The sequence below is a fragment of the Ranitomeya variabilis genome, chromosome 7 (assembly GCF_051348905.1).
Source record: "Ranitomeya variabilis isolate aRanVar5 chromosome 7, aRanVar5.hap1, whole genome shotgun sequence".
NCBI classification, from domain to species: Eukaryota; Metazoa; Chordata; class Amphibia; order Anura; family Dendrobatidae; genus Ranitomeya; species Ranitomeya variabilis.
The window spans coordinates 107,029,522-107,052,637 of NC_135238.1; the positions used below are offsets into that span (position 1 = coordinate 107,029,522).

A 23,116-nucleotide genomic window follows, 5' to 3' on the forward strand; every position below is an offset into this window, starting at 1 on the left:
AGCGATGACAGCGGGTGATCAGCGACCAAAAAATGGTCCTGATCATTCGCAGCGACCAACGATCTCCCAGCAGGGGCCTGATCGTTGGTCGCTGTCACGCATAACGATTTAGTTAACGATATCGTTGCTACGTCACAAAAAGCAACGATATCGTTAATGAAATCATTATGTGTGACGGTACCTTTATTCTCATCTCTCTTTCACTGTATTTTACCTCATCAATATGTATTGTTCTTCTTTGTGTTCCTTCCTTGTATTTTAATAAAGTTTGATACTTTTATGTAGTTTTGGACTCAGGTTCTCTCCTCCTTTAAGCTCTTCACAATGTGAGTCTTCTCTACAACAATACTCTATTGGGGTCTTATTCGCTTATTTATGCTGTACTACTAAAAATGTTTGATTGTAGAATTTGTATCATATTAAATGTATAGTAAATGTGATCAGAACAGCAGGGTTAAACTTTATTCGACTTAGGTACCGTATATACTCGAGTATAAGCCGACCCGAGTATAAGCCGACCAGGGCCGGCGTCAGCACCCGGCGTACCCGGGCAATTGCCGGGGCCCTAAACAAATGGGGGGCCCACTGGTGGCCGGGATACCAGGGAGACCTGGCCGCTTCCCCAGCAGCTTTGGCACTACTTGAGCTCAGCCGTCACTTAAACAAACATGGTCGCGCACAGTGCACTCTGCAGCTGTAGTAATGACGTGGCCGGGCAGACATACAAGCAAAGTTAAAGGCACAGTGCCAGCCGGAACACATCATTTAGTAGCAGACACAGCTGCAGAGTGCAATGTGTGCGGCCATGTCTGACGGCCATCAAGCAGCGCGCCCTCCATAGCCACATGCCAGAGCAGCCTGATGAGCGACAAGCCAGGGGGAGGTGAGTGAGGCTTGTGTCTGTGTATGCATGTATGTGTATATCTGTGTGTATATCAGTGTGTATGACTGTGTATATTTATGTATTTTTGTGTATTTGTCTTCAAATATATGTATGTACATATCTGCGTACTGTGTGTGTGTGCATGTCTGCGTATTGTATGTGTATATCTGCGTATTTTACTGTATGTGTGTGCTGTGCATGTCTGCGTACTGTGTGCGTGTGCATGTCTGCGTACTGTGTGCGTTTGCATGTCTGCGTACTGTGCGTGTGCATGTCTGCGTACTGTGTGTGTGTGCATGTCTGCGTACTGTGTGTGCGCGCGCATGGCTGCATACTGTGTGTGTGCGCATGTCTGCGTACTGTGTGTATGTCTGCGTATTGTATGTGTGCTCATGTCTGCATACTTTGTGTGTGCATGTCTGCGTACTGTGTGTGTGCATGTCTGCGTACTGTGTGTGTGCATGTCTGTGTACTGTATGTGTGTATGTCTGTGTACTCTATGTGTGTGCATGTTTATGTACTGTAAGTGTGTGCATGTCTACGTACTGTGTGTGTATGTCTGAGTACTGTGTGTGCATGTTTGCATACTGTATGTGTGTATGTCTGCGTACTTTGTGTGTGCGCATGTCTGAGTACTGTATGTGTGCATGTCTGCTTATTGTATATTTGTGCATGTCTGCGTACTGTATGTATGTGTATGTTTACGTATTGTATGTGTACATGTCTGCGTAGTGTATGTGTACATGTCTGCATATTGTGTGTGTGTGTACATGTCTGCTTACTGTATGTATGTATGTTTATGTATTGTATGTGTACATGTCTGCGTATTGTGTGTGTGTGTGTGCATGTCTGCATATTTTGTGTGTGCAGATCTGCCTATGTGAAGGACGAGGGGGAAGGCTAGGGCCTGTGTAGTATATCTATATTTCTCCTCCCTATTTGTACATCATGAATCGTGGTATGTGGGCCCACTGAGACTCTTTTGCCCGGGGCCCACAAAAACCTGGAGCTGGCCCTGAAGCCGACCCCCTTAATTTTGCAACAAAAAGCTGGGCAAACTTAATGACTCGAGTATAAGCCTAGGGTGGAAAACGCAGCAGCTATTGGTAAATTTCAAAAATAAAAATAGATACCAATAAAAGTAAAATTAATTGAGACATCAGTAGGTTAAGTGTTTTTGAATATCCATATTGAATCTGGAGCCCCATATAATGCTCCATACAGTTCATGATTGCCCCATAAGATGCTCCATACAAAATACGCCCCATATAATGCTCTATACAGTTTATGATGGGCTCCATAAGATGCTCCATATTGAAATATGCCCCATATAATGCTGCACAAATGTTGATTATGACAACATAAGATGCTCCATAGACACATTTGCCCCGTATAATGCTCCACAAATGTGGATTATGGCCCCATAAGATGCTCCATACAGATATTTGCCTCATATAATGATGTACATGGCCCCATACAGATATTTGCCCCATATAACGCTGCACATGGCCCCATAAGATGCTCCATACAGATATTTGCCCCATATAACGCTGCACATGGCCTCATAAGATGCTCCATACATATAATTGCCCCATATAATGCTGCACATGGCCCCATAAGATGCTCCATGCAGATATTTGCCCCATATAACGCTGCACATGGCCCCATAAGATGCTCCATACAGATATTTGCCCCATATAACACTGTACATGGCCCCATAAGATGCTCCTTACAGGTATTTGCCCCATATTTGCTCCATACATGTATTTGCTCCATATAATGCTGCACATGGCCCCATACAGATATTTACCTCATATAACGCTGCACATGGCTCTATAAGCTGCTCCATACAGATATTTGCCCCATATAACGCTGCGCATGGCCCCATAAGATGCTCCATACAGACATTTGCCCCATATGCTGTTGCTGCGATGAAAAAAAAATAATCACATACTCACCTCTCATCGCTCAGGCCCCCGGTACTTGCTATATTCACCTGCTCCTCGTTCCACCGTCGGCGCCGCTGTATTTTCCCCGTTGTCCGCACTGACTCACCCTATGGGAGTGGAGTCCATATTCATTACTGTACTGAGCGGTACCATGTGACCGCTCACTACAGGAAGAAGCTGCCTGGGAACCAGGGACGTGCAGGGACCGCGCCAGGAGCAGGTGAGTATTATCACACAGCTCCACTTCCCCTCCCCTGCCAACCCCTGGATATGACTCGAGTATAAGCCAAGAGGAGTAATTTCAGCCCAAAAAAGTGGACTGAAAATCTCAGCTTATACTCGAGTATATACGGTACCTATTTCTTTGGTTGGTTATATAAACTATTTAAATATTGTATTATGTGGCCTTTCAGGTTTACCTCCGTTGCTAAAAGCCTACAACAAATTCGTCAGCAGCTGAAGAAATTGGAAGAGTTGGAGCAGAAGCTTATATGTGATGGTGAAGACCCAATTACAAAAAACAAGCAAGCCTTCCAAGAGCGCACACACAATTTATTGAGGCAGTTGATACAAAGGTACGTTATTTTAACCCCTCATCATTGAAGCCAATTTTGACTTTCCTGACAGCCTCATTTTTCAAATCTGACATATATCACTGTTACAGAACCCCCCAGCACCAAGAATGTTATGCAGTATATGTATGTATAATAGGTTATGCATCAGTTCACAGGCTGCGCCACTGGGCAGAGGGGACAAGATATTCTCCTTTTGACCTCCCCCACCTTTGTAATTCCCACAGTAAATATCGTCAGGCTCCGGCCACCTGCGTCTATTGTAATGTATGTCTGGCCTGCTGTTTTTCTATTGGCCTGCCCTCTGTATCTGTGTTATATATTCTGTGTGCTGTGAATAAAGTGTTGTTAGACTGGTAATACGTGGAGAAGCAGTGATATTTTATATGCACCCATGTAACCAAAGAATTCCAGCCAGCGTCCTTCATTCAGAATCCAGCCAAGGCAGAGTGGACCTCCTGAAACACGGGGTGATACCTAAAGAGGTACTCCAGCACAGTAGACCCCGTTACACTGGTGGCAGACAGCAGGATGTGAGACCCCTTCTACAGGAGGAAAGGAATGAATGGAAAACAACTACCAGAAGTTAGAGGACTGCATTAAAATATCTGGTGGAAGCCCGAGGGTTAATCGCCAGCAACAAAACAAAAGCGGATTTGATAGCAGCCATCATGGAACACGACAGTGCAGCACCCCCCAATGTGAACGTGGAGGAGACTGAATTCCAGAGGGAGGTAAAGAACAGACTGGCGTTCTATGGCCCAAACCCTGCAGTAGAGATCATACGAGAGGTGATGGCTAATGTGCGTACTGATCTGAAGGAAAAGATGGCAGAGCAGACCAGGATAGAGCTAGCCAAGATTGAGATGGCAGAGCGGACCAAAGTGGAGCTGGCCAAGATGGAGATGGCAGAGTGGAGAGAGGAGAGTCAGCGAGCAGGGGGAGCTCTGGCCTCCGCCCAGGTACCTTCAACCGTAAGCCACAAAAAGATCCAGTATAATGCCTTCCGACAGTTGGGGGAGGCTGAGGAAGACATTGATGGCTTTCTGCAGGACTTTGAGCGGCAGTGTACCCTTCATCAAGTGAAGCCGGAGGAACGGGTTCAGATTCTGGCCAGCAAGCTGACAGGCCGGGCAGCGGACGCCTATCGCACGGTACCTGATGAGGACTGTATGGACTATGAGCGGATCAAAGAAGTGATCTTGGCCCGGTATGCACTGACACCAGAGGCATACGCCAAAAGTTCCACAGACTTATAAAACGAGTAATCGATACCCACGCTGAATGGGCCTGTAAATTATGGCAGTCACTGCTACAGTGGGTACAAGGGAACCAAGCAACCACTAAGGAGGACGTCCTCCAGCTCGTTTTGTTAGAACGATTCTTTAATGGACTAACCCCCGAGACACAGGAATGGCTTCGGGACAGGCGGCCAACGACTCTTGAGGAAGCCGCTCGTCTGGCCGATGAACATTATGATGTCAGGAGGCCTCAGTTGTCCGGATCAAAGATGGTCACTAGGGGTCAGCCCATGGACCCGGAGGGCCCCAAACCACTGAAGATTGTAGGGGGACCAGCTAGAAACCCGGCCTACCACAGTTCCCCTGGGGCGCGATGCCACACCTGCCGTCAGCTGGGCCACCTGCAAAGACAATACCCAGTGGCCAAAGGCGGGAACAGCTACCTTCAGCCGGGCCGCTGTACACTGCTACCAAGGCGAAGTTGACCCGACATTGGGGGCTACGACTAACCAAGGGGTGGAAGAGATGGAGAAAGTGCTGCATGAAGTGGACCCCGTGCAGGCAGCCCGGGCAGATAATCGACAACAGCATCGACAGGTCGTTCATGGGAAATGTATGCAGGGACTAAGAGTTTCTGGGGCAACTTTGACCCTTGTGCAGCCTCATCTCGTCCGGGACCAAGAGAAGACGGACCGAACAGTGGCAGTCCGTGTAGCAGGGGGAGCCATACATCAACTGCCCATTGCCCGGATTCACCTGAACTGGGGAGTCGGGGATGGCCTTGTTGAGGTCAGCTTGATGGAGGATTTGAACGCAGATGTCTTGCTGGGAAATGACTTGGGGCCCATGTTGTCTGCCTTCTCGGTTGCCCCTCTGGCTGAGACATATCCTGTGACCACCCGAAGACAAGCTCGAGCTGTGGAGGTGAAATCACTCTGAGAGGAGGCCCAGGTAAGACATCCCAGCCCTACACGTATTCCCATAGCCAGGCGCATTTCTTGGGCCACACCAGATGAATTTAAGAGGGAGTTACTTGAGGATCCTTCATTGGAGGGATATCGTGGGAAGGCACGAGGGGAGAGGGGTATTGGAAGGGGAACAGTTTATATGGAAGCAGGGACTCCTCTACCGGATCACAGAGCAGCACCACACAGGGATGAGCCCCAATATAAAACGACAGCTTGTAGTTCCCAAGAAGTATAGGCAGGAGTTACTGCGAATCTCTCATGACATACCCTTGGCTGGGCACTTCGGCGTCAGTCGCACCAGGCATCGTCTGACACAAAACTTCTTTTGGCCGGGGGTAACCTATGATGTTCGTCAGTACTGCCAGACCTGTGACAGTTGCCAGCGCATTGGCAAGAGGGGAGATCGATGCAAGGCCAAATTACGCCCCCTCCCCATTGTGGAAGAACCATTTAGCCGAGTAGCGGTCGATCTGATAGGGCCGTTAGCCAAACCCAGTCCGTCAGGGAAAAGGCATATATTGACAGTGGTAGATTATGCCACACGGTATCCAGAGGCGGTTGCATTACCTAACATACTGGCAGAGACGGTGGCGGCTGCCCTGCTCCAGGTTTTCTCACGGGTTGGATTTCCCCGGGAGATTATCTCGGACCAGGGTACCCAGTTTACAGCAGAGATGACAAACCAACTATGTAAGCTGTGCGGCGTAAAGTCCATTAGAAGCGCCCCGTACCATCCGCAAACCAATGGGTTGTGTGAACACTTTAACGGGACGTTAAAACAACTCATTGGGACTTTTACCAGGACCTACAGGGACTGGGAGAAATTCTTGCCTCACCTCCTGTTTGCCTATCGGGAGGTGCCCCAAGAATCCACGGGGTTCTCCCTGTTCGAACTGGTATACGAGAGATGGGTAAGGGGACCCCTAGACTTAGTGTTAGAATACTGGGAAGGGGAGGGCATCATAGAAGGGGTACCTATTGTACCCTATGTGCTGGAATTCCGGGACCGCCTACAGGAGCTGACTCAGGCTGTACGTGGGAACATGCAGGAGGCTCAGCAGCGCCAGCGCGTATGCTACGATAGGAGGGCCAGAGAGCGCACCTTGGAAATAGGACAGAAGGTCCTGGTGTTAGAGCCCACTAGGCAGAACAAGTTCCAAGCTGCATGGCAGGGGCCCTACCAGGTAGTGGGGAATATAGCCGACACCACCTATAATGTCGCCGATTGTGACAACCCCAGGGTTATCCGCATGTTCCATGTGAATATGCTGAAGCCCTACCAGGAGCGCCCTGAAGAGGTAGTGGCCATCTGTGCACCTGAAGCAGAGGATTTAGCCGGACTTCCTTTGCCTGATGTTTTAGGGGAAAGGACTGAGTCTAAAACGTGGGACCAGGTACACTTGGGTGAAGACTTAGGTCCCCGGGAGAGCCAGCAGGCGGAGGTGTTGTTGAGGCAGCGACAGAGGATGTTTTCAGGGAGACCAGGGTACACTCGCCTGGCACAACACAAGGTTGAGACCCAGGATCAGACCCCTCCGCGACAACTCCCCTTCCGCGTCCCTGAGTCTGTACGAGAAGGGATGCGACAAGAGATGTTGCGTTTAGGGGTCATTGAAGAGTCAGATAGTCCCTGGGCATCCCCCGTAGTGTTAGTGCCCAAGAAGGATGGGACTACACGGTTTTGTGTAGACTATCGTAAGCTCAATGAGAAAACAGTGACGGATGCATATCCCATGCCGCGTGTGGATGAGTTGTTAGACCGGTGTTGTGAATTCCGTTCTTGGGCTCCCTCCGGTGGTTGTAAATGGCACTTTTGTGAATTCTGCCCTTGGGCTCCCTCCGGTGGTTTTAAGTGGAACTGCTACTCCTTGGAGTCAGCTTAGCAGCTGCTTCCACTGATCGTCTCTCCTGCTCTGCTATTTAGCTATTTAGCCTGGCTCTGATCTTCAGCCAGTGCCAGCTGTCAATGTTTCTTGGTTGGATTCAGATCTCTCCTTGGATTTCCTTGATAGTCGGTCCTGTTCAGCAAAGATAAGTCCTTGCTTGTTTATTTGTTGTCCTCTTGCTGTGGACTTAATCATTCACCTCATTTTATGTTTGCTCTAGTCCAGCTTGTCAGTATTCAATATTCAGTTAAGCTGGAAGCTCTGGGGAAGCAGAATTGCCCTCCACACCGTTAGTCAGGTGTGGAGATTTTTTGTAAACTCTGTGATGGCTTTTTCTAGCTTTTAATACTGACCACACAGTATCCTTTCCTATTCTGTCTATATAGTTAGAAGTGGCCTCCTTTGCTAAATCCTGGTTTCATTCTGTGTATGTCATTTCCCTCTCCACTCACAGTCCATATTTGTGGGGGGCTGTCTGTCCTTTGGGGATTTTCTCTGAGGCAAGATAACTTTCCTGTTTCCATCTTTAGGGGTAGCCAGTTCTCCGGCTGTGACGAGATGTCTAGGGAGTGACAGGAACATTCCACGGCTACTTCTAGTGTTGTGTTAGGTTCAGGAACTGCGGTCAGTAAAGATACCATCTCCTCAGAGCTCGTCCCATGTTGCTCCTTAACCACCAGGTCATAACAGTACAGCTGGCCAGCAATGTATCGAATGCATCTCAAGAGGGAAAAAAAAAGTTCTGAACCATTTTTTTTTCTCTGCAGCCTGTTTTGTCTTTTTTTTCCCCCTTAATCTCTGGGTGGTTCAGGATTTTGGCACTGACATGGATGTTCAGGGTTTGTTCTCTCGTGTGGATCAACTTGCTGCAAGGGTACAGCGTATCCAAAATTATGTTGTTCAGACTCCGGTTTTGGAGCCTAGAATTCCTACTCCTGATTTGTTTTTTGGGGATAGATCTAAGTTCTTGAACTTTAAATTAACTGCAGATTGTTTTTTGCTTTGAGACCCCGTTCCTCTGGTGACCCCACTCAGCAGGTGAAAATTGTCATCTCTCTGCTGCGTGGAGACCCTCAGGATTGGGCATTCTCCCTTGAGTCAGGGGATCCGGCATTACTTAATGTAGACACATTTTTTCAAGCGCTCGGATTACTGTATGATGAACCTAATTCTGTGGATCAGGCAGAAAAAACCTTGTTGGCCCTGTGTCAGGGTCAGGAAGCGGCAGAATTATACTGCCAGAAATTTAGAAAGTGGTCTGTGGTCACTAAATGGAATGAAGATGCTCTTGCTGCAATTTTCAGAAAGGGTCTTTCTGAAGCCCTTAAAGATGTTATAGTGGGGTTTCCCACGCCTGTTGGTTTGAATGAATCTATGTCTCTCGCCATTCAGATTGATCGGCGCCTACGCGAGCGCAAGGTTGTGCACCATATGGCAGTGTCCTCTGAGCAGAGTCCTGAGCCTATGCAATGTGATAGGATTTGGATTAGAGCAGAACGGCAGGAATTCAGACTTCAGAATAGGCTGTGTTTTTACTGTGGTGATTCTGCTCATGCTATTTCTGATTATCCTAAGCGTACTAAGAGGGTCGCTAGGTCTGTTACCATTAGTACTGTGCAGCCTAAATTTCTCTTGTCTGTTACCCTGATTTGCTCATTATCGTCCTTTTCTGTCATGGCATTTGTGGATTCAGGCGCTGCCCTGAACTTAATGGACTTCGAGTTCGTCAGACGCTGTGGTTTTTCTTAAAAGCCTTTGCAGAGCCCTATTCCCTTGAGGGGCATTGATGCTACACCATTGGCTAAGAATAAACCTCAGTACTGGACTCAGCTGACCATGTGCATGGCTCCAGCACATCAGGAAGATTGTCGTTTTCTGGTGTTGCATAATTTGCATGATGTGGTTGTACTGGGTTTTCCATGGTTACAGTTACATAATCCAGTGCTGGATTGGAAATCCATGTCTGTGACTAGTTGGGGTTGTCAAGGGGTACATAGTGACGTTCCTTTGATGTCAATTTCCTCTCCCCCCTCTTCTGAAGTTCCTGAGTTTTTGTTGGATTTCCAGGATGTAATTGATGAGCCCAAGTCCAGTTCCCTTCCTCCTCATAGGGACTGTGATTGTGCTATTAACTTGATTCCTGGCTGTAAGTTCCCTAAGGGCCGACTTTTCAATCTGTCTGTGCCAGAGCATGCCGCCATGCGGAGTTATGTTAAGGAGTCTTTGGAGAAGGGGCATATTCGGCCCTCTTTGTCACCGTTGGGAGCGGGATTCTTCTTTGCTGCCAAGAAGGATGGCTCCTTGAGACCCTGTATTGATTATCGCCTTCTTAATAAGATCACGGTCAAATTCCAATACCCTTTACCTTTGCTTTCTGATTTGTTTGCTCGGATTAAGGGGGCTAGTTGGTTTACTAAGATTGACCTTCGAGGGGCGTATAATCTTGTTCGTATTAAACAGGGTGACGAATGGAAAACTGTAGTTAATACGCCCGGAGGCCATTTTGAATACCTTGTGATGCCATTCAGGCTCTCTAATGCCCCATCTGTGTTTCAGTCCTTCATGCATGATATCTTCCGGAATTATCTTGATAAATTCATGATCGTATATTTGGATGATATTTTGATTTTTTCCGACGATTGGGAGTCTCATGTGAAACAGGTCAGGATGGTATTTCAGATCCTTCGTGCTAACACTTTATTTGTGAAGGGGTCTAAATGCCTATTTGGAGTTCAGAAGGTTTCTTTCTTGGGTTTTATTTTTTCTCCCTCGGCTATAGAAATGGATCCTGTCAAGGTCCAAGCCATTCATGATTGGATTCAACCCACTTCTGTGAAGAGCCTTCAGAAATTTTTGGGCTTTGCTAATTTTTATCGCCGTTTCATTGCCAACTTTTCCAGTGTGGTTAAGCCCCTGACCGATTTGACGAAGAAAGGCGCTGATGTGACGAATTGGTCCTCTGCGGCTGTTGAGGCCTTTCAGGAGCTTAAACGTCGATTTACTTCTGCCCCTGTGTTGCGTCAGTCGGATGTTTCTCTTCCTTTTCAGGTTGAGGTTCACGCTTCTGAGATTGGGGCAGGGGCCGTTTTGTCTCAGAGAAGTTCTCATGGTTCTTTGATGAAACCGTGTGCCTTCTTCTCCAGAAAGTTTTCGCCTGCGGAGCGTAATTATGATGACGACAATCGGGAGTTGTTGGCTATGAAGTGGGCATTTGAGGAGTGGTGACATTGGCTTGAGGGAGCCAAGCACCGCATTGTGGTCTTGACCGACCATAAGAATCTGATTTACCTCGAGTCTGCCAAGCGGTTGAATCCTAGACAGGCTCGATGGTCCCTGTTTTTCTCCCGTTTTGATTTTGTGGTCTCGTATCTTCCGGGATCTAAGAATGTTAAGGCGGATGCCCTCTCTAGGAGTTTTTTGCCTGATTCTCCGGAAGTCCTTGAGCCGGTTGGTATTCTCAAGGAGGGGTTGATTCTTTCTGCCATCTCCTCTGATTTATGGCGGGTGCTTCAGGAATTTCAGGCTGATAAGCCTGACCGCTGTCCAGTGGGGAAACTGTTTGTTCCTGATCGATGGACTAGTAAGGTAATTTCTGAGGTTCATTGTTCGGTGTTGGCTGGTCATCCTGGGATTTTTGGTACCAGAGATTTGGTTGCTAGGTCCTTTTGGTGGCCTTCCTTGTCGCGGGATGTGCGTTCTTTTGTGCAGTCCTGTGGGACTTGTGCCCGGGCCAAGCCTTGCTGTTCCCGCGCTAGTGGGTTGCTTTTGCCTTTACTGGTCCCTGAGAGGCCCTGGACGCATATTTCCATGGATTTTATTTCGGATCTTCCTGTTTCCCAGAAGATGTCTGTTATCTGGGTGGTTTGTGACCGGTTCTCTAAAATGGTCCATTTGGTACCTTTGCCTAAATTGCCTTCCTCCTCTGATTTGGTTCCATTGTTTTTTCAGCATGTGGTTCGTTTGCATGGCATTCCGGAGAATATTGTGTCTGACAGAGGTTCTCAGTTTTCTAGGTTTTGGCGGTCCTTTTGTGCTAGGATGGGCATTGATTTGTCGTTTTTTTCGGCGTTTCATCCTCAGGCAAATGGCCAAACTGAGCGAACCAATCAGACCTTGGAAACCTATTTGAGATGCTTTGTGTCTGCTGATCAGGATGATTGAGTGGCCTTCTTGCCGTTGGCCGAGTTTGCCCTTAATAATCGGGCTAGTTTGGCTACTTTGGTTTCGCCTTTTTTTTGCAATTTTGGTTTTCATCCTCGTTTTTCTTCAGGGTAGGTTGAGCCTTCTGATTGTCCTGGTGTGGATTCTGTGGTGGACAGGTTACAGCAGATTTGGACTCATGTGGTGGACAATTTGACGTTGTCTCAGGAAAAGGCTCAACGTTTTGCTAACCGCCGTCGGTGTGTTGGTCCCCGGCTTCGTGTTGGGGATTTAGTTTGGTTATCTTCTCGTCATGTTCCTATGAAGGTTTCTTCCCCTAAGTTCAAGCCTCGCTTTATTGGTCCCTATAAGATTTCTGAGATTATCAATCCGGTATCTTTTCGTTTGGCCCTTCCTGCCTCTTTTGCCATCCATAATGTTTTCCATAGATCTTTGTTGCAGAGATATGTGGTGCCCGTTGTTCCCTCTGTGGATCCTCCTGCCCCGGTGTTGGTTGAGAGGGAGTTGGAATATGTGGTGGAGAAGATTTTGGATTCTTGTCTTTCGAGGCGGAGGCTTCAGTATCTTGTCAAGTGGAAGGGTTATGGCAAGGAGGATAATTCTTGGGTTCTTGCCTCCGATGTCCATGCCGCTGATTTGGTTCGTGCCTTTCACTTGGCTCGTCCTGATCGGCCTGGGGGCTCTGGTGAGGGTTCGGTGACCCCTCCTCAAGGGGGGGGGTACTGTTGTGAATTCCGTTCTTGGGCTCCCTCCGGTGGTTGTGGATGGCACTTTTGTGAATTCTGCCCTTGGGCTCCCTCCGGTGGTTTTAAGTGGAACTGCTACTCCTTGGAGTCAGCTTAGCAGCTGCTTCCACTGATCGTCTCTCCTGCTCTGCTATTTAGCCTGGCTCTGATCTTCAGCCAGTGCCAGCTGTCAATGTTTCTTGGTTGGATTCAGATCTCTCCTTGGATTTCCTTGATAGTCGGTCCTGTTCAGCAAAGATAAGTCCTTGCTTGTTTATTTGTTGTCCTCTGGCTGTGGACTTAATCATTCAGCTCATTTTATGTTTGCCCAATCCAGCTTGTCAGTATTCAATATTCAGTTAAGCTGGAAGCTCTGGGGAAGCAGATTTGCCCTCCACACCGTTAGTCAGGTGTGGAGATTTTTTGTAAACTCTGTGATGGCTTTTTCTAGCTTTTAATACTGACCGCACAGTATCCTTTCCTATTCTGTCTATATAGTTAGAAGTGGCCTCCTTTGCTAAATCCTGGTTTAATTCTGTGTATGTCATTTCCCTCTCCACTCACAGTCCATATTTGTGGGGGGCTGTCTGTCCTTTGGGAATTTTCTCTGAGGCAAGATAGCTTTCCTGTTTCCATCTTTAGGGGTAGTCAGTTCTCCGGCTGTGACGAGATGTCTAGGGAGTGACAGGAACATTCCACGGCTACTTCTAGTGTTGTGTTAGGTTCAGGAACTGCGGTCAGTAAAGATACCATCTCCTCAGAGCTCGTCCCATGTTGCTCCTTAACCACCAGGTCATAACACAGATGGGACAGGATGGAGACAGATGGGACAGGAATATGGGACAGGATGGAGACAGATGGGCAGGATGTAGACACGTGGTGCACGATCATGGGGCAGGATGGAGACATGTGGTACAAGATCATGGGCAGGATAGAGACACATGATGCAAGATCATGGGGCAGGATGGAGACAAGATGTGCAGAATGAAGAAAAATGGTGCAGAATCATGGGGCAGGATGGAGACAGATGGGGCAGGAGCATGGGGCAGGATCATGGGACAGATGGGACAGGATCATGGGACAGATGGGGCAGAATCATGGGGCAGGATGGGAAATCACATGGGGCAGAATGGTGACACAGGAGCGCAGGATGGGGGGTGCTGGTACTGTGCAGGGTGACACTATGTCGCCATTTTTTCTTTTTTCAATGTAGTGTAGAAGTTGGTAAAAAATTAAGTAATGTATTCTGCAAGCGGTGCTCTAGATAACTGTTATTTCCTGCAGAGACGAGCCCTGGCTGGACGAAGTGATTACAGTCTGTGCTGAATGAAGATGAAAAGCGAAGATGAAGGACTTAACCTAGAGATGGCAATGGTGAGTCAGTACACAGGTGAGTTACATGTGCACTGTAACATCACAATGTACACTGTAACGGAGATGAGTACCTTGGTGGGGAACTATCATGGGGATATTCTCCACCGCTGGTGGTAGGGGTACTGGAACTCCCAAAACTGATTTCATAACACAAGCCCTTTCCCCACTTGAGGTTCCAGGTCTCAATGCAACCAACAACTCCTGGATTTGGGCTGCTGGGGACTGGATTGATTCCAGACCACCAATGTATCTTTGCTCTGGCAATTGCTTTGAGACCATCTCAGCTAAGTATTCGTCATCCTCCACAATGTTCTAGTCATCCCAATGGACCAATTCCTTTATTTAGTACGCTGGCTCGAGACAGCATGGACCAGCAATCATCCCACTGAACACCCAATCTCCTTTTACCGTTGGCATAATACTACTAAAACAACACAGGGTGAGGGTAAAACAGTGTGGCAATACTTTATTGAACCACAAAACAGGCAAATAACCCAATGAACAGTGGCAGCAAAATACAGAGTCTCACCCTTCCGCTGACTCGCCGGGGTTAGAGCAGCTGCGACTACCCCCACAATTTGCACCTGACTTTTGGCGTGCACCCACAGAGAGGAAGTAACAACAAGCTTGTGACTAACTAAAAGCAGAGATGTATGTGGCCAGGTAACCCGATTGTGCCAACCTGGATTCTTCAAGACATTTGTGAGGGTTCAACGATGGTCAGTGGAGCAGATCTGTGTTCATCCAGCTTGGGCCATGGTCCCCTAAGCTGATATCCTGCATCCTTAAAGCCATCATTCACAGATCAAGGAGAAGGGGTGATGAGGTGAACCCGCATTGTTTGATTATTTATAGTTTATGTAATGCTGCTGCAGTGCAGTATAGCGCAACCTTCACCAGGGGATGCTGGTGAGGGTAGAGAGGTGCACACACAGCGTAACACAACTGAGCAGCAGCACAAGCGCCACCAAGTGGTGAAAGAGTCAGATGAGCCGAGTCAGAAACCCTCAGGACAAGAAGTACCAAAGGTCAATGCATGTGGTGAAATACAAGCCAGAAGTCAGAGCCAGACGGGAGCAGATATAACCGAGACGAGAGAAAGTAAAACAGGTCAGGAGTCAAGCCGGGTCATATACCAAGAGGTCCAAGCACAGGGAGCGAACACTAGGACAAATCGGGGTGGCAGGAGTGGAAGTCATGGGAACAGAGTACACAGGTAGAGGACAAAACACGGTATCAAGTGGTCAGCTGCTCTAGCCTGGGAGCATGAACTATCACTGACACTGGTCTGAAGGCCACAGCAGACTGAAATTGCCACACAGAACCCAAAACAAGGCAAAGAAGGTTAACCCCCGCATGACCGGATCAGGGAGAAAATAACAAGAAACAAACCTCAGCCTGGATCATGATAGTTTATCCTTCAATGTTTGCAAGTCAACCAACTACATTTGCCAATAGCACTCCGTCCCTCCCGAGTCTTGCAGTATGACTAAGTAGTATTGTTAAACAGGAGGCATCCTGGAGCCCAGAATTTTCTATAATACTTTGCGGACTCCATATACAGAGCGCCTAAGTACTAGAAGAGCAGCATCCTCCCTCAAGTGACCCCATTTTGGAAGTTATACCCCTTTGGGAATGTTAAAGCAATTTGTTTCAAACGCAGAAATGACCAATTTGCTGTCCGTAACTGCTGTTTGTGCACTTGGCAGGGCTAGAATGGGAAGAATTGCTATTTGTCTTTCATTATGCCATTTGGCAGTAATACTTTGGGCCGAACTGACAGAGCCTCCCAAGTCTGGGAAGAGCAGAAAAACCCCAAAGCGCCCTCATTGTGGAAACTACACTCCTCAGTGAATTCATCTGCTAGTACAAATGTTCTACTGTGATGGTCTTCGCTAAGGAAGGGGGCCTCAAACTGTCCCTGAAACTGGGACCCTAACTATCCCTTAAATCCCTCTTAGTTAGAAAGCCCCAAGTCTCCGACCTTACTATGCTCCTGTTAATGTCCTAAACTGTCTCCTTCCCCTACCCTAGGAGGCCTGAAACAGATATGTTAGTGTATTAACAGGTAAGACAAACCGGGATAACAAAAAGCAACTTGCTTACAAAGAGTCACTTACCTGTTCAGCGCCAAAGTAAACAAAGTCTATTATGAAGAAAAATGGTAGACATGCAATTCACAGTACGTTAAACTGCTGTTCTGTTCCCATGTCCTATACACTTGTATTGCTCCTGGGTCACTATGACCCGGTGTATTAAATCTTGATTTTAGATACTCTAACTCAATTATTTGTATACCTTTTTGCTTACTAGACTGTATGGGAACATGTTTGGAAATAAAAAAAAAAAAAAAGAAAAATGAAATTGAAATCTTTATTATTTTTTTTTATTAAAAAAAGTTTAGTAATAAGCAAAACGAAAAATAGCAAACTACACATATGTAAAAAAAACAAAACAAGCAAATCAAACCTTTTGTGAAAACAAATTAAAGATAAACACTTCAATTTGAACATATTTACATGGTAATATAAATTTATGTATTCTTGCATGAAGAACAATAAACATGAGCTTTGCATAAGAATTTTTTTGCATCCAGAACATGTAATACTTGTTTTATTATCACAAGAATAAGGGCAATAGCTGCACCTTTTTCTTTTTATTCTGGAAGCACCGCTGGTAGAGGCCATGGGGGTAGAAGTGCTTGTGGAGGCCATGGTTTCACTTTCCTGGGCATGTTGCTGGATGCTCTGTACAAGGCCTGCTGCTCCTTCCTTTCTGAAAACAAGGAGATAAGCCAGGAAGACAGACTTATTTAGCCAAAAAATAATCATTTGCAGGCCTTTAGAGCTCAGCTTCACAAAATAAGGCCCTCTTACACAGCGCGTTCTGCGCAGTCCGTTCTGCTCAGAATATACACGTGTAGTGCACATCTAGTGATCTCTCTGGATGCGCTGTACATTTTAGTATAGACTGTGCACCAAAAATAATATAAAGCCATTTTTATGGTGCACAGATCTCAATGCATACACCCGGCAGAGCGCGTGTACGACCCCATTGAAATAATTTAGGAAATAAATTGATATACAATAGTAGATGCAATAAATAGACCCAACTGAGATTATAACTCCTTTATTTCACTGAAAATATGGCCTCACAGCTGTAAAAAATAATTCCGGGTCACTATGACCCGAACACGACAAGTGTATAAATCGGCGTGCAGCAAAAAGTAAACACAAAAAAAACACCTCATAGATAGGACCCCCAAAATGAGAAAAAGTCAAGTAACCTCAAGTTTTAGAAACTTATAGAAAAATATCTACAGGGCCTCACTAATTCTCTACGGGTCACTATGACCCGAACGCAACAGCAGGGTTAAGATCGACTAACCCCAGATCTCCCAGGAAGACGTGATACAATGGTGACAGTAGCCTCCCTCTTCTATGAATGGCCAGGTCTATCCGAATGGGCTAAATGAAATGACTGTATCAACCTGCTGGCACTAACCTCAGACGCCAGCACCCACATCCTCTTTTCAGGACCTTTCCTCTCCAGTGCACCAGGTACTGTACAGAGCGGTGAACCTTACGGGAATCAACGATTTTTGGTACCTGAAATCTTAAATTGCCATCAATAATAACCAGTGGCGGTGGTAAAGGTGATGGTACCACAAGCACAACACATTTTTTTAGCTAAGACCTGTGGAAAGCATTATGGATTTTGAGAGTAAGAGGAAGCTTGAGACAAAAAGCTACAGGGTTGATTACGGTGACCACCTTTATAAAAACCAATAAACCTAGTATCTAATTTTAAAGAAGGAGCTTTCAGTTTAATATTTTTGCTGAACAGCCATACTAAATCATTCACCCCTAGGTCCGGACCTGACAATCATTTCTTATCAGCCATATGTTTGTAACAATTGTTTCATTGTTTTGAACCCCTTTTCACACAGATGAAAAAATTGTTCATTCACATGGAACCTCCAGAGACTCATATTTATTGAAAGTACATGATTGTGAATGGAAGTCATATGCACCAAAAAATGGCGACTTACCAGTGGTTAAAAAGAAGACCATTGGTCCCGGTTATCTGACAATAAATCTGAGGTATGTCTCCAAACTTTGGTTTAGTCATTCAGTCTGACCATTAGTTTGAGGATAGAATGCCGAGGAGAAGAATAGGTTCATACCTAAATGGCAAAATGCTCTCCAAATTGTATATACAAACTGGGTCTCCTGATCTGACACCACATTGGAGGGAATCCCGTGAGTCTTCACGATTTTGGTGACAAATACCTAAGCCATTGTCTTGGCATTAGGGAGAGCAGGTAAATAAATTAAGTGCGCCATTTTTCTAAACCTGTAAGGTCTGTAATGAAATCCTTGGATAAATAAGTCCATTGTCGGTCAGGAATGGTTAATGGTAAAAGAGCCCCAGAGGGACCAGTATGCGACGTCTTGGAATGCGCACAGACACTACCTGAGGACACAAAGTCAACTACACCCTTACACAAGCTTGACTACCAAAAAACACGAGAAAAAATGTCCAAGGTCACATGATGATGTGCCTCAAAAATTTACAGTACAGGTACAAACAATTTAGCTGAAGGACCAGCAGGGGCATCCCCCGAGCAGTAGTGTAGCCACTGGGGGGGGGGGGGGCAGAGGGGGCCATCGCCCCGGGCCTGGTGCTCTGAGGGGGCCCACCCGGAGCTTCGCTACTGTAACTGTATTAGCGTGCACAGCGTGCCGATAGTTACATTCTGCGGCAGAGCAGGGAGAATCGATCTCCCTGCTCTGCCGCCCGGCCACTATGGGGCCCCTGAGCAGGCGCGGGGCCCCGGTGCCAGCAGTGGGCCCCCTGCCTGTCATCGCAGAATCAGCTATATCTGTGTCTAGTCAATACAACTGACCGCATTGATGGTAGAAGGAGCACTACAATCCCTCTCCCATCAGCCCCCAGTCAGCGTCTGACGTCACCGACGCCGACACTAAAAGTGGGCGCGATAACGTCACTGCCCGGCGCCCACGATCAGGAGATGTGCGGGTGCTCGGAGCAGCGGAGGAAGCAGGAAGAAGCATATTTATTTTATGGGGGCTGCTTTATACTACAGGGTCTGCCTATGGGGTGCTGCTTTATAGTACAGGGTCTGCCTATGAGGGTGCTGCCTTATCCTACAGGGTCTGCCTATGGGAGTGCTGCCTTATGCTATAGGGTCTGCCTATGGGGTGCTGCCTTATACTACAGGGTCTGCCTATTGGTGTGCTGCCTTATACTACAGGGTCTGCTTTTGGGTGTGCTGCCCTATACTACAGGGTCTGCCTATGGGGGTGCTGCCTTATACTACAAGGTCTGCCTATGGGGGTGCTGCTTTGTACTACAGAGTCTGCCTATGGGGATGCTGCCTTATACTACAGGATCTGCCTATGGGGTGCTGCTTTATACTACAGGGTCTACCTATGGGGGTGCTGCTTTATACTACAGAGTCTGCCTATAGGGATGCTGCCTTATACAACAGGATCTGCCTATGGGGTGCTGCTTTAAACTACAGAGTCTGCCTATGGGGGTGCTGCCTTATTCTACAGGGTCTGCCTATGGGTGTGCCGCCTTATACTACAGGGTCTGCCTATAGGGGTGCTGTCTTATAATTCAGTGCTTGCCTATGCGGGGCTGTCTTATACTGCAGAGTATGCCTATGGTGTGTTGCCTTATACTACAGAGTCTGTCTGTGGGGTGCTGTCTTATACTACAAAGTCTGCCTATGAGGGGCTGCATTATACTACATGGTCTGCCTATGGGTGCTGTCTTATACTACTGTATATGGTCTGCCTATGTGGTGCTGTCGTATACTTCAGGGACTGCCTATGCAGGGGTGCATTATACTAGAGTTTGCCTATGGGATGCTGCCTTATACTACTAAGTCTTCCTGTGGGGTGCTGTCTTATACTACAGGGTCTGCCTATGGGATGCTGTCTTATACTACATGGTCTGCCTATGGGTGCTGTCTTATACTACAGGGTCTGCCTATGGGGTGCTGTCTTATACTACAGGGACTGCCTATGCAGGGGTGCATTATACTACAGAGTTTGCCTATGGGATGCTGCCTTATACTACAGAGTCTGGCTATGGGGTGCTGTCTTATACTACATGGTCTGCGTATGGGGTGATGTCTTATACTACAGGGTCTGCCTGTGGGGTGCTGTCTTATACTACAGGGTCTGTCTATGGGGTGCTGTCTTATACTACAGGGTCTGTCTATGGGGTGCTGTCTTATACTACAGGGTCTGTCTATGGGGTGCTGTCTTATACTACAGGGTCTGCCTATGTGGGGGTGCATTATACTATATAGTTTGCCTATGGGGTGCTGTCTTATACTACAGGGTCTGCCTATGGGGTGCTGTCTTATACTACAGGGTCTGCATATTGGGTGCTGTCTTATACTACAGGCTCTGCCTATGCGGGGGTGCATTATACTACAAAGTTTGCCTGTGGGCTGCTGCCTTATACTACAATCTGCCTATGGGGTGCTGTCTTATGCTACAGGGTCTGCCTATGGGATGCTGCCTTATACTGAAGAGTGCCAATGGGGGGCTGCCTTATACTACAGGGTCTGTCTATGAGGGTGCTACCTTATATTACAGGGTTTGCCTATGGGGGTGCTGCCTTATACTACAGAGTCTGCCTATGAGTGGCTGCCTTATACTACAGGTTCTGCCTATGGGGGTGCTGCCTTATATTACAGGGCCTGCCTAAGGGGGTGCATTATACACTGTAGAGTAGGCCTATAGAGAGTGGATTATACTATTTGGAGGCCTATGGGAAGTGCATTATACTATGTGGATGCCTATGGGAGTGCATTATACTATATGGAGGCTTATGGGGAGTGCATTATACTGTGTTTAGGACTATTTTGTGCATTATACTATATGGAGGCTATCTAGGGGGCCATCATACAGTGTGGAGATTAGTGATAGGGGCCATCATACAGTGTTGGAGCCATCAAACAGTTTGGGGGCTACAAAGGAGTAAGTATACTGTATTGGTGGTACTATACAGTGAGGGGGAATTATACTGTGCAAAAGAGAGCACCATACTGTGTATAGGGGAGCTGTACAGGGGGGGGAGACTCGGGACATTATTAAATGTAAAGTGGGCACTTATTGTTATAGCGGAACTCCGGTTACTGTGACTATCAAAGGGGCAAACATGGCATTATTACTTTCTAGGGGGCAAAATATGGGCACTGTTTTCTAGGGCACTTGTGCCCGACATTACTATATTATAGAGAGTTGCTTTAGAATTTAGAAAGCACAGAGAACCACACAGCAGGTGCAGTAATAGAGACACAGCAGTGGCTCAGTATTTGGGGTATCAGCAGGATAAGGAGTTTGTGCAGGTTGGGAATAGATGGTGATGGCTGGAATATGAGAAGTGAAACGTGTCTTTGTTAAATTCTCTGCAGATGAGTCCTGGCTGGAAGAAGTTATGTCGGTCTGGACTAGATGGGAAAGACTGGGAAAGTGAATGATTCCATCAGAAATAATGACTGCGGTAAGTTACTATCTGCAACTGTGCTGTGATCTCTTATATGTTCTATAGGACTGGTATCTCCAACTGACCATATGGTCGTAATCTCCATGTTGGTTTTTATATAGAGATTATTTACAGCTACAGTGCAGTCATCTGCTGAGGTTCTCCTCCACTATTAGGGTGTGTCACCAAATTGTAATCAAGGTTACCTGATTAGGGGCCCACTCAGAAGTTTCGCCTCCCCTAAACTAAAACCCTAGCTACGCCTCTGCCCCTGAGCCTTCAATATTTTACCCCCAAGTTCATAACACACTGTGGAGATGACTACTGTTGTGAATTCCGCTCTTGGGCTCCCTCCGGTGGTTGTAAGTGGCACTTTTGTGAGTTCTGCTCTTGGGCTCCCTCCGGTGGTTTTAAGTGGTACGGCTGCTCCTTGGATCTAGTAGTCAGCAGCTGCTTCCACTGATTGTCTTTCTGGCTCGGCTATTTAACCTGGTTCTATCCTTCAGCCTGTGCCAGTTGTCAATGGTTCCTGGTTGGATTCACATCTCTTCTTGGATTTCCCTGATATCCTGACCAGTTCAGCAAAGATAAGTCCTTGCTTGTTCTTTTGCAGTCCACTTGTCGTGGACTTAATCGTTCTGCACTTTCTATGTTTTTTTCTGTCCAGCTTGTCAGTATGGATTTATTCAGTTAAGATGGAAGCTCTGGGAAGCAGATTTACCCTCCACACCTTTAGTCAGGTATGGAGATTTTTGTAAGCTCTGTGGTGGATTTTTCTAGTTTTTAATACTGACCGCACAGTATTCCTTCCTGTTCTATCTATGTAGTTAGACTGGCCTCCTTTGCTACATCCTGGTTTCATTCTGCGTATGTTATTTTCCCTCTCCACTCACAGTCAATATTTGTGGGGGGCTGTCTGTCCTTTGGGAATTTTCTCTGAGGCAAGATAGCTTTCCTGTTTCTATCTTTAGGAGTAGTTAGTTCTCCGGCTGTGACGAGGTGTATAGGGAGTGACAGGAACATCCCACGGCTACTTCTAGTGTTGTGTTAAGCTCAGGAACTGCGGTCAGTACAGGTACCACCTCCTCCAGAGCACGTCCCATGTTGCGCCTAAACCACCAGATCATAACAGACCACCCCTTTTTGTAAAATATCAACAGCATCATGAGTACTCCCACCCACAGGGAAACTCCGAGACAAAACATCTGCTCTGACGTTCTTAATGCCAGAACGGTAAGTGACCACAAAATTAAACCTGGTGAAAACCAAAGCCCACATACCTTGCCTGGGATTCAGATGTTTAGAGGATTCTAGGTACATCAAGTTTTTATTATCAATTATGACTATGATCAGGTGAACTGCTACCTCCAAAAAATGACACCACTCCTCAAATGCCAACTTAATGGCCAAAAGTTTCATATTGCCTACTATGACGACACAGCATTATATCTTATTTATCCTGACATCTATTTTCAGTAAGCCAGGAGGCATAGACTGATATCTTTAAGTTGACTTATGACTTTGTATTTCTTTCTTCGGTTGGTCAAGAGTCTGAAATGTTGACTCTTCTTGTAGGTTAAATTGATATGTGTAAATTGATTAATGGTTTTATTTACCTCTTATATCAGCTCCTACAGTTGATTGTAATGTTATCTTTGCAAACAACGGATGCAGAGACACTGAACAATGATGTTTGCTTATGTTGTTTACGCATTATACCAGGCCGTACAGTTTATTGCTTTGCAGACATTGAATTATAAACTATATATAATCAAACAATGCTTGAAGGCAACAGTTGTGAACGGTATAAGTGGGATATACCTCTGT

The 23,116-nt window shown here is 46.6% G+C and overlaps 1 protein-coding gene across 3 annotated transcripts in view; it reads left to right on the top strand.

Annotated features, from left to right (window-relative positions):
* The window catches only part of STAT1 (signal transducer and activator of transcription 1), a 2,295,457-nt gene that overhangs the window by 430,046 nt on the left and 1,842,295 nt on the right, over positions 1-23,116 (top strand). For all 3 annotated transcript variants that reach the window (XM_077275645.1, XM_077275646.1, XM_077275644.1), the window contains exon 9: positions 3,246-3,407. In XM_077275645.1, the coding sequence (XP_077131760.1) occupies positions 3,246-3,407 (162 nt within the window). The remainder of the gene's footprint in view (positions 1-3,245; positions 3,408-23,116) is intronic.